Below are 14,190 nucleotides of genomic sequence, written 5' to 3' on the forward strand. Positions count from 1 at the left end.
GTCTGCCCAGCACGAAATGAGTCCTCATCCAGAATCTTCAGAGAAATAGATACATCTATAAATCTATGCTTAAACTGTTGAAGGGAAAACGATCGACTGCTTTTGATTTTTTAATTTTATCGTAAAACTTCAGAGAAACAGATTTAATAATGTGCCATGGGCTTTTTATGTCTATAATTGTGTATTGTGTCTATATCTGACATTACACAAACCAGAACAGCACGAAAACAATGTGTATTAAACAAATCACAGTTATATAAATTACAATGACCTTCAAAAACCTTCTTGAAGTGGTTTTGCTCATTAATGCATGTAAAATAAAGTAATGTGAACTTGAAATTTTTATACTGTTATTAAACTGCACAGTATGCGCTGCAAACCCAGCCGGTGTGAAAGCACAATGGACACGCGCAGCAAACGCTCTCCTCACATGCTGCTCAAGCTAAGCATACGCACTGCTCACGCTTGCGGTGTGAAACTGGCGTTACACTGTAGAGATCTTTACACATTGTAGTTTTTCATATTCATTATCATACAGATACATCAAGCACAGAAACCTTGCACACTGTATCTGATGTGTATTCATTTATCCGTATAAAAAACCCAGCAAAACAATGCATAATGAAGTCTTTATATCATTAGCACTATTTGCAATTTGTTCGCAATATGTGGTGCGAGACGACGTGGATTAACTTGTCAGACGCTATTCTGAATTTTGGCATTTGCTTGTACAGTGTTAAAACACCTTTCAAAATGCTTGCCACAGATGCGAACATTTTGGATAAGTTTAAAGGGACATTTCACTTTTTTTGAGAATATGCTCATTTTCCAGCTCCCCTAGAGTTAAACATTTGATTTTTACCGTTTTTAATTTTCTGTCCGTCTTAGCACACGATGTAACAAAAGAATAGTCAAGTTTTAAATAGGAAAAATATTGAAACTCTTTGGTTATTTTTTTGCGCGATGCTAATGGTCTAATCAGATTCAATTCATTATGCTAAGCTATGCTAAAAGTGGTACCAACAGACCCAAAGATCGGCTAAATGGATTCCAAAACTGTAAAGATATAGGGCCCTATCTTGCACCCAGCGCAATTGACTTTGTCAGTGACGCATGTATCATTCGTATTTTGCGCCGGCGCACAGCGGGGTTTTTCCCTCCACAGATGCACGTCAGCAAACTAGGGAATGAACTTGCGCTCCCTGGGCGGTTCAGCGCAAAAAGGAGGCGTGTTGCGGCGCAAACCATCTCTTATGCTATTTTGCAGTTTCAAAAAACAATTGCGCTACTAACCAAAAAAAACTAGTCTAAAGTCAGTGGCGCGTTGCGCGTGGTTCATTATGCTATTTTAAGGGCGCATGCTTGACCATAATGTATAGCGTGCACAACGCGCATACACTTTGCTTATCTAATCTACACAGATGCAACAGTTATTTTTGCAAATCATAAATTGTTACACTTAAAAATATTAATACACGAGATAAGGGGAATCATAGTGGTGAGCATTGTGGTGATAGTTTTTATTTATTCTCATGCAAATAACGATTAAAATATTTTCATAACTTTGTTGTGTGGCTGTATTACGTTTATTTTATGTAAATAATAGTTAAAATGTTTTCATAAGAAACCTTAATGTATATGAACTTGATTTGTAAGAGTACTTTGGGGTTGGACCTTGCTTGCGTTTCTTGGGTCCGATTTCAAAGCCCCCAAACCCTTTCAGCGGTGAGGGTGGATGCAGCGATGTCCTCTGCTGGCGTCAAGTCCTGAGGCAGATCCACCTCCCGTTACACGGCGTGCCCGATTTATGCTGGCAAGCGTGGGATTCCCCCGTACAAGGACGTCGGTCTCCTCGGCTGTGAACCGCTCCTGGCGTGCGCCTGGTAAATCCGTCATAATAATAGCAACCCGCCATGGAACTTGCGCCCTTGCGTTTAAAGGGAATGTTGGCTAGCGTTCTGATTGGTTTATTTGACTTTACGCCCAAACCACACCTATGAATAATGAACCTACTTCAGACCAACCCCTTATTGATTTGCGCCCGGCGCAAGAGTTATTTCTCACGCCGGGAAAATAGCAACAGCGCCCAAGATCCGCCCACAAACTCACTTGCGCATTGCGCTTCGCACTTGCGTTTCAGATCGTTAAAATAGAGCCCAAAATGTTTAACACTAGGGAAGCAGGAAAATGAGAATATTTTCAAAAAAGTGGAGTGTCCCTTTAAGGTCAAGTTGAATGTACAGTAGCCTACAATTTTGAATCAAGCACATTTAGAAAAATACTTTGTGAAACTTTTATCTTTTCACATTCAAGCAGCTTGTCATTGACAGAAATGTTAAGAATGATCAAGCTGCTACATATTTTTCATACAATGAGAGTGAATGGAGAACAAGAATAATCGTTGACCATTACACAAAGTATAGCATTTTTGTCTAAGCTGGTCTGCTTTCAATTCTATATCACATGTATTCCACCAGCGCTTTGAAGAGAAGGACAAAGTGTTGTGAGATCCATCAAACGCATTCCTGATTACACCAAGCTCAGAGGAGATAAATGGCATTATTGGGAGTACAGGGCACACAGCAGCAAACCTCTAATCCGCTGCATATATTAAAGTTCCCATTGATCAGCAGCACGTCATACTGTCACCTCACACAGACACCTGGTAGACGTTATTAGCATTTTAATGGCAATAATGACAAATGCATGTGCCATGGGCCAAAACCAGAATAGGGGCTCATGTAAGGTCCCATGGTGCATTGGTGCTGCTGTATGGAGGGGGCGTGCTGTTATGTAATGATTGATCCGTACTTTATCGGAACGGTAACCTTGGAAGGGCGCTGCTCTGGACAGTCAAGATATAAGCCAGGAGATGAAAAGATGAAATATGTCATCAATGCTAAGACCTATGTTAGAAAGCAATATAAATAAAAAATACATATGGCGTATTGGTAAGCCATCGTGAGGTTCACGCCTATGTATCGATTGCAGTAGTCCTCGGTTTGACATTAGATAAAATTACACAAAGATTGTCCTGTTGATAAGATAGCGGTCACGATTTTGGTCCGCTGTAAATTTTGGGCAGAAAAATAAAAACAAAACAAAAGGAAGTTGACCTTGGGTTCTTATATTACGTTGGCACTCTTATGTGAATTCCTGGCAGTGCGGTAGATATACAATGAAAAGGTCATAAACCAGCATAAAATTACAACCGCTACTGTGGTATTCAATGAGTTTGAGTAACGTGCCAATGACACGTTAAACGATCACAGCCCCCAATATTTTGCTTTTGGGACAGACATTGGCTAGCTACATGAAGAACCTGCAAAACAAGCCGCCTCATCGCAGGAGTTTGCAGTTACACGAACTCTCAACAGATGCCAAATATCTAAAACCAGGGAAATAAATAAAAGCATTTCTAATAGGATGCAGCAGAACATTCCCAGTTGGCATTGGGACACACTTTATTTATTTATGACTTCTCTGTGTAACAGTGCCTCTCTCATCAGTGTAAATGAACATAGGGGCTACACACAGAACCTGAAGTGCTGTGAAAATAATGAACAAATTCAGTTTCCCGGATGGGATTGGTGGTCTATTTGAATTCCTTTAAGAAAATGTGGAATTGCTACAGAGTACAGAGATGGAATCTGTCACTCCTCATTTGCCAGACAAAGTTGAACTCCTAAGAGAATCTGGCAAGCAGAAACACCTGGAATGATATTCAGAGATCCTCACTGACAACAGCCCTTATTAGACTGCCCGCAGCATTGGTTAGCTGCTGGAGAACCAAAGGTTTGGACACTTGGAGAAGTTCACACAGAGAAGTTATTGCAAGACAAGAAGCTGGGGCATTGTTTTAGTTTCACTGAAACGGGGCATTCTTTGACTTTGACAGAGAGCTTCACATAGCCATTATAAAAGCGCTGTCTTTTCATTCTGTTCCCTGGAGTATAAAAACTGCTGTGCTTCGACGAGATCGACCGGATTTAGGATGTTCATTCTTTCCATTGTGTTAATCCATAGCATTGTGTCAGCAAATGCTATTTTGTAAATAACTGCGTGACTGTTGCTGTAATCATGTTAAATCTTTTGGTCCATTAAGAACACATGTGAACTGTCTCGAACTGATCTGGCTGTACACACTTATTACTAATTTAACTTATATCAAATCAGCTTATACAGTATAGACTTACAGTATTGTACACTGTCAGAAATAAAGGTACAAAAGTTGTCACTGTGTCGATACCCTTTAAAAAGGTCCTGATATGTACCATTTAGGTACGGATACAGTATGTACCATGGGGGCACCAATATGTACTTTAGAGTTACATAGAATTGCATGGTTTGGTTTGGGTCAGCTTACTTTTGTGAGCTTTTCCACTGGGTGCAGTACGTAGTACCCAATACTTTTTTTAGTACGACCACGGTCGGGGTTCCAAGCGACCCGAGCTGATACCAAAACGTGACGCGAAAACACTGTAGATCACTGATTGGTCTGAGAGAATCATCACTACCAGCGTCATCACTATAATGTAAATGATTAGCTTTAACTAGTGCTAGCTTGCTCTGTCCCGAGCAAACATGTTGTCATCTGTACTCTGCTATAAGTTCCCAAACTCCGTTTTAGCTTTGAAAAACATCCACAGGTTGAAAATCAGCAACTCCACAAAAAAATTGTCCAGACTTGCAGTTTATGGCAATTAAGCATATATGCTTAAATGCAACCTAAATGATCGACTGACGCCACCGGTGTTTGTACAGAAACTGTCATGTGAGACAGAGGTAGTGATAAATGCGATGTACAAACATCTATTTGTGGTGGTCAATTTTAATTTTGTGGTGGACTGAGAAATAAATAAATGTATGGGAATGTACCACGACGCTCTCACTTGTTGTCACAGCAGTAGGCAGCGCAAATACAATGACACGCCTATAATCCCTCCCACTCCAAAGTGTTACTAAACTCGATGGAAAAGCTAACCAAACCGAAGTGAGGTGAGCTGACCCGACCTGACCCAAACCAAACCGTGGGGTACTATGCAATGGAAAAGTGCCATAATATGCATCCTTTTGATACAAAGGTGTACTTTAAGAAAGGGTGCCGCACAAGTGACCGTTTTTGTACCTTTCATTTTAAGAGTAGAGCAACCTGGGATCTTTCTAAAGGGTTCAGTGGTAATGCCCAAAGATTATTCACTGATCAACTGACGCTTATTGGATACAAAATAGTCAGAATATTGTCAAAATGCTAAGATATATTCTGATTGGCTGGCTTTAGGTCAGAGGCACTTTCATTTTTTAAGGTCAAGGTGCACAGGTTTTTATTGGTTAAGCATGAATACAACTTAGTATTTAGACCAGCAGGATTTGCTGAAGCTTGAAGGATTTATAGTTTTGTAGCTTTTAAATATTTAAGAATTTTAGACATTGAAAGTAAACAATAAATCCTTTCTAAGTAATTTTGCCCTGAAGATTATGTCAGAATTTCATTTTACCAGTGGTGTTCAATGTTTTACATTAAAGGAGACATTTCAAGACTTTTAAACATGTATAATAAATCTTTGATGTATCCAGAATACATAAATGAAGTTCTAGCTCATAGATAATTTATTATTGCACGTTAAAATTGCCTCTTTGTAGGTGTGAGCAAAGATGTGCCATTTTTGGGTGTGTCCTTTTAAATGCAAATGAGCTGATCTCTGCACTAAATTGCAGTGCCGTGGTTGGATAGTGCAGCTTAAGAGGTTGTATTATCACAAGAGGAGCCAAATTTTAATGACCTATTTTTTCACATGCTTGCAGAGAATAGTTTACCAAAAGTTACTGGGTTGTTCTTTTTCACATTTACTAGGTAATAGAAGCACTGGGGACCCAATTATACACTTAAACATGGAAAAAGTCACATATTTTAATGATATGTCACCATTAAGACCTTTAGAATTGTCCACCTCTTCATACCATCATTATGATGCCAGCTATATAAACCATCAATATGTGATACAAAACGCAGTATCACAATTTGTTGCCAAAGACTATTGGGAATAATTTTATACACATTAATGGAAAAATATATTAGAACATATGTCAGTGATACTGATAGGCCTAGTCCCAAATGGAACACTTCATGTGGACTTTCGGTCTCATGGCCTTAAATTGCACATTCTTGCTTAGTCTACGAGTCCGTAGAGTGTCCCATCTGTCATTTTTACGCTCCAAAGTGTGCTCATCAGCACCCCCTTTGCACCCTTGATGCGGTCTTCGGCAAAGCTCGCACTGCTACAGGTTATATGCACTCTACCAACCCAGAAGGCCCTAGGAAAAAGAGCAATCAGACCAATCAGACGACAGATGGGAGGAGTTCACACTGATTGGCAACTTAAATTCCTATTTCAGCCGTGATGCTTGAGTCTGTCCCAAAATACGACTCCGGTGCACCCTCGTGAACTCGCATCAAGGGTCATTAAGGTCTGCACTACATGATGTCATCAAAGTGTGGACTCTGAGGAAGTCCACAAGTCTGGAGTGTGCCATTTGGGACAGGGCCAAGGCCAGAAGAGGGCCTTGACGGTCCACCACTGTGCTTTATAAATGTACAGATGCTGGTCACTTTACACATTGGTCAGATGTCCCCTTGTTCTTGCATGCAGTTGTTGGGAAAAATAAGCTGTGATGTGAACCATGCGTCATGCAAAGAGTCAAATATCTGGCAGCATGAGAATTTAAACTTAAGAACTAAGACAGTCGAGGCAGTAGTTGGATTTCAATCAGAGTTTGAGTTCAGCTCTGCCCTTGACTACAGAAATATATGGTATAATAGATCACTACACAATGTGTTTTAACTGCAAACTGGAACACGTTAAACATCAAGGTTGACAAAAATGCTCCATTTCATGGCCAGAATGGAACAGATCCCTGATATTCATGCATCGATATGTTCATTCGTGGGAAAATAAAGTAGGAAGGAGCTTTGTCCTCCAGAGCCCAATTAACTCCAGCAAAAGGAAGTCTGGGAGGCTGCATTGAAAATAGTGTGCGGCCAAAAATGCTTTATTATTCTGCAAGTCTCCTTCTTAGATATGGGCTGAAAGGTTAAACAATAGAGCAACCGAGCCACTTTACGCCTAATTGAACCAGACTTCTCATCAACATAATTATCAAAATCAAGAGTCATTTGGATGCTGTTAACTATCATTACTCGCTTCTTTTGCTACACAAATTTGTTTTACCTATAAATACTGGGTAATTAAATTTCACACAGCAGCGATGTATTCAAATGAGAGCGTTGCTCTTCCGAAAATGAGGTCAAACTAAATTTGTGTGATAACATGGAAGCGTCCCTTCATTGTGAACTAGATTCAAATAAATGAAAAACAAATTGCAAAAAAACAAGCCGCTATTTCTCATCCCAAAAACACCTGATTATGTCAGATTAAATCAGTTAGCAAATCGATTAATGTGCAATGGAGGATGAAAAACATATTTGACGTTCAATATCACAAGCTTACGATCACCTGTTGTTTTAAATTGGCATTATCACAGAAAAGAGCTGACCATGAAAAATATCTGGTTTAAACTCTTTCCTGTTTTACTAACATGCGTGCCTGTTACCATGAAGAATCATTCATTATTAAACTGGAACGAATTCTGTAAGGGCTTCTTAATATATCCATTCGAAATCTATTACGGCACAATGAAACATGCATAAAAATTGAAAGCACAATTAGTTTTGCGGGTTGAAAAGATGGCCTATTAAGGTTTCATGAAAGCCAACGCAGGTTTCCTCATCTTTACAGCATCTCTAATAAATTACAGAGCTACAGGTTAAGCAGGTCATGCTAGCTGATCTCCAAAGCACATTGCTAAAAGAAAAGCTCTCAGATAGCTCTTCAGCCAGATATCTAGTTTAATGCAACGCTAAAAGAGTGTGACAGTGAAATGACACAGGGGGGATGCATCTGGCTGCTCTTTCGTGGACACTTAAAAGCCCTTTTCTTTATTTGATATCTCTCTGACTGACTAATAGCTCCCTTACAGAAACACACAATGTCCAAAATTAAATTGGGATGTGCAGACACGTGGGTCTTTAATTATTGATAATCTAAAACAACTTTACAGTACGGTAAAAGCATTGTGAACATTTGATGAACATTTAGACATTAGACTTTTCAGCACATAATATTGTTTCAGCTAAAGACATTTCAAAGTGTGGAGCTTGTGATCGGACTTAAATTTTTGTTTTGTGAACAATAAAGTACCTGAAAAAATCCCACTGATTGAATATCAATCATTATTACATGGCTCTCTGGAATGCTTGATTCTGATTGGTCAGTTGAGACATTTGCAGGTTCGTTCTTTTCAAATAATAACCGCTCCAAAGTAATAACCCATAGCCGGTACTACTTGTATGTTTAAAATCCCACCGCACCAACAAAGATTACTGTTTGGCGCCATCTTGTGACAAACACTGGACAACCACAATTAAGAATGGAAAATGTTGGCATTAATTTTAACATGTACGAAAAAAACAAAACATTTAAACAGTGGATAGAAGAATGAACAACGACAAGACACAGAGAGCTTACTGAGACTGAACTTGACAAAATAGAGCATGACAGCTACGAAGCCAAAACCAAAAAAAAATACAGAATGGGCATTAAAACTTCTCAAAGACTGGCTAAAACAGAAAAAATGGAGACAGACAATTATGAAGCAGAGGATCTTAATAAGGTATTACGATCGTTTTATGCATCTGTGCAAAGTTTCGCGAAAGGATAAAAATGTTAATTTAAAACAAATATGCCAATAAAATTTTTCAAATTCATATTCATGTCCAGTTTTTTTTATTATGTGGCAAGTAGCCGTGTAATAAGCGGGATAATGTAGAGGCAGCCTGTAGTTATCACGAAATAAGCCCCTTCAGTGTGATACAAGACCCTCCGCTTCGCGTCGGGTCCTGATCACACTGTCGGAGCTTATTTCCAAATAACTACCGGCTGCCTCTACATTATCCCTTACATAACAAACCTGGTAATGTCGCTACTGACCAGTGTTGTTTTCGTCAACGATGATGATAACGAAATGATTTCGTTGACGCACCTTTTTTTTATGACGCTAACGCGACTATGACTAGCTACAAATGGCTCTAAGGTGACGAAAACATGACGAGACGCTTTCGAGGTTTCGTTGACGGGACGGAACGAAAATGATTATAAGTCTGACGTTTACAATGCATGTCATTTCTGCCTATTTTGCGTGAAATCTGTCCGTTTTTAGCTAAGAAGTATCAGCAATGCTGCCGCTTCCTATCCTTGTTTTGGGTCAACGCTTGGTCTCACTCACGCCCACCACCCGGCTTCCGCCATGCCTCGCACGCACACCAGATTTCACCCAACAACAACACACCTGCGGCTGTGGCGAGTTCGAAGGACCATGGCGGTGACGCCAATAAATGGAAACGACGAGATGATTTATGGACATACTTTCAGTATAATCCATCAGAAATAAAAACGGAATGGATATTGGGAGACGATGGTAAATGTGGCCAAAACTAGGTGGGAAGAATGCCACCAACCTCAAGTGGCACCTGATGGCTCATCACGCTAATACTTTTTTAAAGGTAACTAACAAGTCACGCTGTTAAAGCAACACTATGTAGTTTCCATGTAAAAATGACTTACAGCTCCCCCATGTGGTTGAAAAGCGCAACAGTGCCTGGTATCAGACACTTTTCTGCAGGCAGGGGGAGGGGCGGGGCTGTGTTTCCTACCCTCCACCGCCACTTTCAGAGTGTGCTTGTAGCAGCTAGGAGGTTGCTCAGGTTGCAGCAACAGTACAATTTGTCCAGTTAAAAGTTGTTCTATCACTGAAATAATTTTAGAGACATTATTTAAAGGTAAAAAAACTACATAGTGTTGCTTGAACATATCATATACATTCAATTTTACTCAACAATCGGCTTGTGACACATTTCATGGTAAGCTTAAGGTTTCATCGACTAAAACTTGACTAAAACCTTTTTGTGTTTTCGTCGACTTTAACTTGACTAAAACTATTTTATAAGTGACTAAAATGTGACTACAACTAAAAAACATTTTCGTCCAAAAGACTAAAACTAAAAGGGCTGCCAAAGACAACACTGCTACTGACCAATCAGAATCAAGTTGTGTAATAAACAGTACTAACAACCTCTCAGACCAACTTAGCAACCACATATAGGTGCCCCAGCAACCACCAACTTCATTCCCAACATCGCAAATGCATAGCAATGCTTCACTAACTATTCAGAACACCTTAGCAACCACATAGCAACACCCTGTCAGGCATCCTCAGCACCCTATCATCATTGCATTGAGTGTTAATGTTGCAATTATATCTTGTTGTGTTTGGCATGTTATATTATATACCTTGCGAGTTGACGCAGGCAACAATTTGAGTCCTGCTTCCATTTCCACAGTTTTCATTGCCAGGTACACAAGCGCTCTTAAACTGCACCTGCCACAGAAAGCACACCGGATCCTCGCAGGGCATCGACTCCAAAAGGTGGGCACAGTTTTCTGTTCCAGATCCGTCCTCCAGCACCTCTCTCCTCCTTTGCCTGTAGCCTGTGAAGAGAATGAGAGACGGGTGGATTAAGGGCATTGTGAGGCAAATTGAGTGCCAGTTTCTGGTCAGGGAGTTCTGGACTGAAATCCTAGAGGTGGCTAAACATGCCTGCGGTAAAAAACTGTTTGAAATGACTTTCTGTCACAGTTTTTGTTACCGAATGAATTCTTCCTCCTGCATCGGTCGTAATTCGCCTGAATACACTTTTCATTTGGTCATTTGTGAGGCTATGAGCTATGACTGCAAAGTGCCGAGGAGCAAATTGCGATTGAAAAAATATGAAATGTGAACTGCAAAACATTGCATTAAAAGAAACAGCCATGCGTCTTGCTCTTTAAAAGATGTTAATTCTTTAAATGTGTTTTAGAAAGAAATAATGTAGGCTATCTTTAATTACTAATTCATAAGCTGGCCAACGTTCCCGGAGCCAGATCTGGACGGTATTAAAATGCATTACAATACAGTACATAAATGAGGAAAAAAATGATGAATCAGGCATGAATCCAAGCATAATTGATCAAACTGCAGCAAACTGGACGATCTTTAAACATGAGGGGAGGACTCGGTGTGTCTGTATACCATCTGATTTTGTTTCCCGTTGAAGATGGTTTGATAACTGGCCAGAGCTTTCCTCTTGAGTATGTGCAAGCAGAAGGTGGGGCTTGGTTCTTTCACACCCCCGCGGGGAGGCTTGACTCAACAGTCCCGGGAAATTATAGTGTGAGCCAAGCTAGAAAATGTAAGCCTTTGAAATAATCAAAACAGCCCACAGCTCTCAACACTGCATTGACACAAAAGCCGCAAACTCTCAGAGACATTAGTGTATACAGTAGTATGATGACAGATCTGACAATATCAAACACATAATTAAAACATTGATTCTGCTTGCTTTATTTAATTCAACACATCAAAATAAATAAACAGACATGGAATATACTGTAAATCCAGATGTACAGTATATGTATACCGTCTGTGGACTGTATACTTTAAAGTCTTTAATCTGTTTCAAAAATAACCAGAATAAGCATAACCAGAACAGTCAATTGACTATTTAATATATGTCACAGCATCCTGACCTGCAATGTCAAAATATGCACCCAACCTGTCCCTGATGCTGCACCCTTTTAAAAGGTCTTAATATGTACTATAAGATACAGATATGTATACATTTGGTATCAATATGTAACGCTGAGGTAGTAATATGAACTCTTTAGGTGCTATTTTGATGATCTAAGCGCACGGTCTAAATGGGCGTGTCCGAATCCACTTTTGCGACCCGACATACTTGTGATCAAGCAGTAACAGACAACGCACGTGCAGATCACTGTCCAGAACTGGCAGTGTTCAGGACAGCAAAATGGCTAGCATTAAACAAAAAGTTGATAAGAGAGTGCAGAGTTTTAAAAGAAGAGTGGACCAACGATTATTTTTTGTTCAGTGTAAGGACCGTGCAGTTTGTATTATATGTAAAGAAAGTGTGGCAGTTTTCAAAGAATATAATCTGTGTCGTCATCACGAAACCCGCCACAAAGAGTATGCTAGCTAGCGAGGGCAAGCAAGAGAAGACAGGATTCGAAGGATGAAAGGCGTGCTGGCTGCACAAAAGAATGTATTCCTTTGCCAAACTCAGGCAAACCAGGCTACTGTCCGAGCTAGCTATAAGGTAGCTCACCTACTAGCTACCCATGGAAAGCTGTTTACTGATGGGGACTTTGGCTGTGCCAGGCTAGTAATCTGTACTACACAATGAGGCCTGCTGGTGGTCATTTTGGTCTGGGCCATACAATTCTATGTTATATAGCTGACCCGGCCCCCCATCACAGTCAGGAACGATAATGTGGCCCCCAGAGAAAAAAGTTTGGTGACCCCTGGCTTAAATGATCAGTGTTATCCAGTGGTGGCTCTTGACTGCTCATCTGAGTGGCTAAAATTCAAAATAAGTGTTTGGAGTGTCATGTGTGTTCCTTGTGTTTTCAAAATGTGTTTGTTGCATCATGTGAACCATGTGCATCACGTGTTTTGTCGAAATAAGTGCCTACTGCACATGCGTCAAAACCGTTTGTGATAAAAGAAATGCTCACATTCCCAAAATACACACAAGACACTCCCTTAACAGTAAGCTCTGATAACGCATGAGATTATACGAGTATCTGGCAAACGTGTCTGGCAAACGCTTTAGATCCGGATGTTGTCCACATACACATTGAAAACACAAGTGTAAACGCGCTTGTGATCGGAATGTTATCCGATCTGCGAGCTATTCATCCAGCGCGTCTCCCTGCACGAGATCCGATCACACATCCAGATACAGAAGCCACTTTGATGTTGACAAATGTAAACATGCCGTGTCCTGATATACTGATGATCCGATCTGCATGAACGGATCATCAAGATCGCATGTTAATGCAAAGTGTAAACCCAGCCATATACAATAAATTTGTGGGGTAGCATTTAAAAAAAAAACATTCAATTACTTAACAGGCTACCAGTGAAGTCGCGTAATCGTTCCTCATTTATGTCTAAGAGAGTCAATAATAATCTTTTACATTTTAATCCTTTAATTTTTCATATTTAAAAACGTTTGTGTGCTGCAGCGCATCCATCTGTGTGATAAGCAAACGTGCATTGTTGTCCCAGTAATAGGCGCATATTGCTAACAAAAACAAAATTGTGCCATTGACTTTAGACCAGGTTTTTGTTGGCCAATGGCATAGTCTATTTAAGTTGCCTCAAAATAGCAATGCCCCAAAAATGCCACACCTCATTTTCAGATCAGAACGGCACAAATGTATTTGCTATTTAAACAACATGAAAATGACAACTGCGCTGGGTGAAAAATTGCAAAAGAAACACTTCGCCTGGTGTATGATAGAGCCAATTAGGTCCAAAGCTATACTTTTTTTAAAAGGCTATCGCAACAGTGACAGCTAGTACAGGCGTTTTCAAACTTTATGATAGCAGGGACTCCCCACAGATGCACTGAAAAAAATTATTCATTGAATTTAATCAATTTTTTAAGGTAAGTGGTTGCAATCAATTTATTTAAGCTACATTTAATCAAAAGTTTTATATTTTATTTTACTTTACTAATCTTTTTTTGTTTAAATGTAGCTTAAATAAATTGATTGCAACCACTTACCTTAAAAAAAATGATTAAATTCAATGAATAATTTTTTTCAGTGTGAACCTTTAGCGTGGGGACCCCTTTTCTAAAATATATACCATACATTCATAATTTGTGTAAAAAAACTGCGTTAAATAAAAAATAATTGGGATTTTATAAAGACAGCTAATGTGATTGGTCGAGCCTGGTCAAGTTAAAAAAATAAAATGGTGGCCAAGAAAGGGTTTGGAGCAAAAATTTTGTGTTAATAAGGTTATAGTTTCCCTTTTTACACCTTTTGATTGCATTTCTAGTAAGAATATATTGTCCGAATGGGTATCTCAGAGCTGCCTTTATGCCGCAGAAGTCATTGCATCATGAGGCGGCGATGCAACAAGTCAGCTGCCTAAGTTTTCGGACACAGCCTATGTATTACATCCTGAATTGTTTTGTTTAGCTGACCCTATTTTACACCATAGTTG

At 39.7% G+C, this 14,190-nt stretch overlaps 1 protein-coding gene across 2 annotated transcripts in view; it reads right to left on the minus strand.

Moving 5' to 3' along the window:
* Positions 1-14,190, minus strand: part of thsd7ba (thrombospondin, type I, domain containing 7Ba) — a 259,565-nt gene that overhangs the window by 114,483 nt on the left and 130,892 nt on the right. For both annotated transcript variants that reach the window (XR_012335112.1, XM_065292788.2), the window contains exon 8: positions 10,407-10,604. Coding sequence is in view for 1 of the 2 variants with exons in the window: in XM_065292788.2 (XP_065148860.2) it covers positions 10,407-10,604 (198 nt within the window). In the remaining variant the exon portion in view is untranslated. The remainder of the gene's footprint in view (positions 1-10,406; positions 10,605-14,190) is intronic.

Source organism: Paramisgurnus dabryanus, chromosome 15 (assembly GCF_030506205.2).
Source record: "Paramisgurnus dabryanus chromosome 15, PD_genome_1.1, whole genome shotgun sequence".
In the NCBI taxonomy this organism is placed as follows: Eukaryota; Metazoa; Chordata; class Actinopteri; order Cypriniformes; family Cobitidae; genus Paramisgurnus; species Paramisgurnus dabryanus.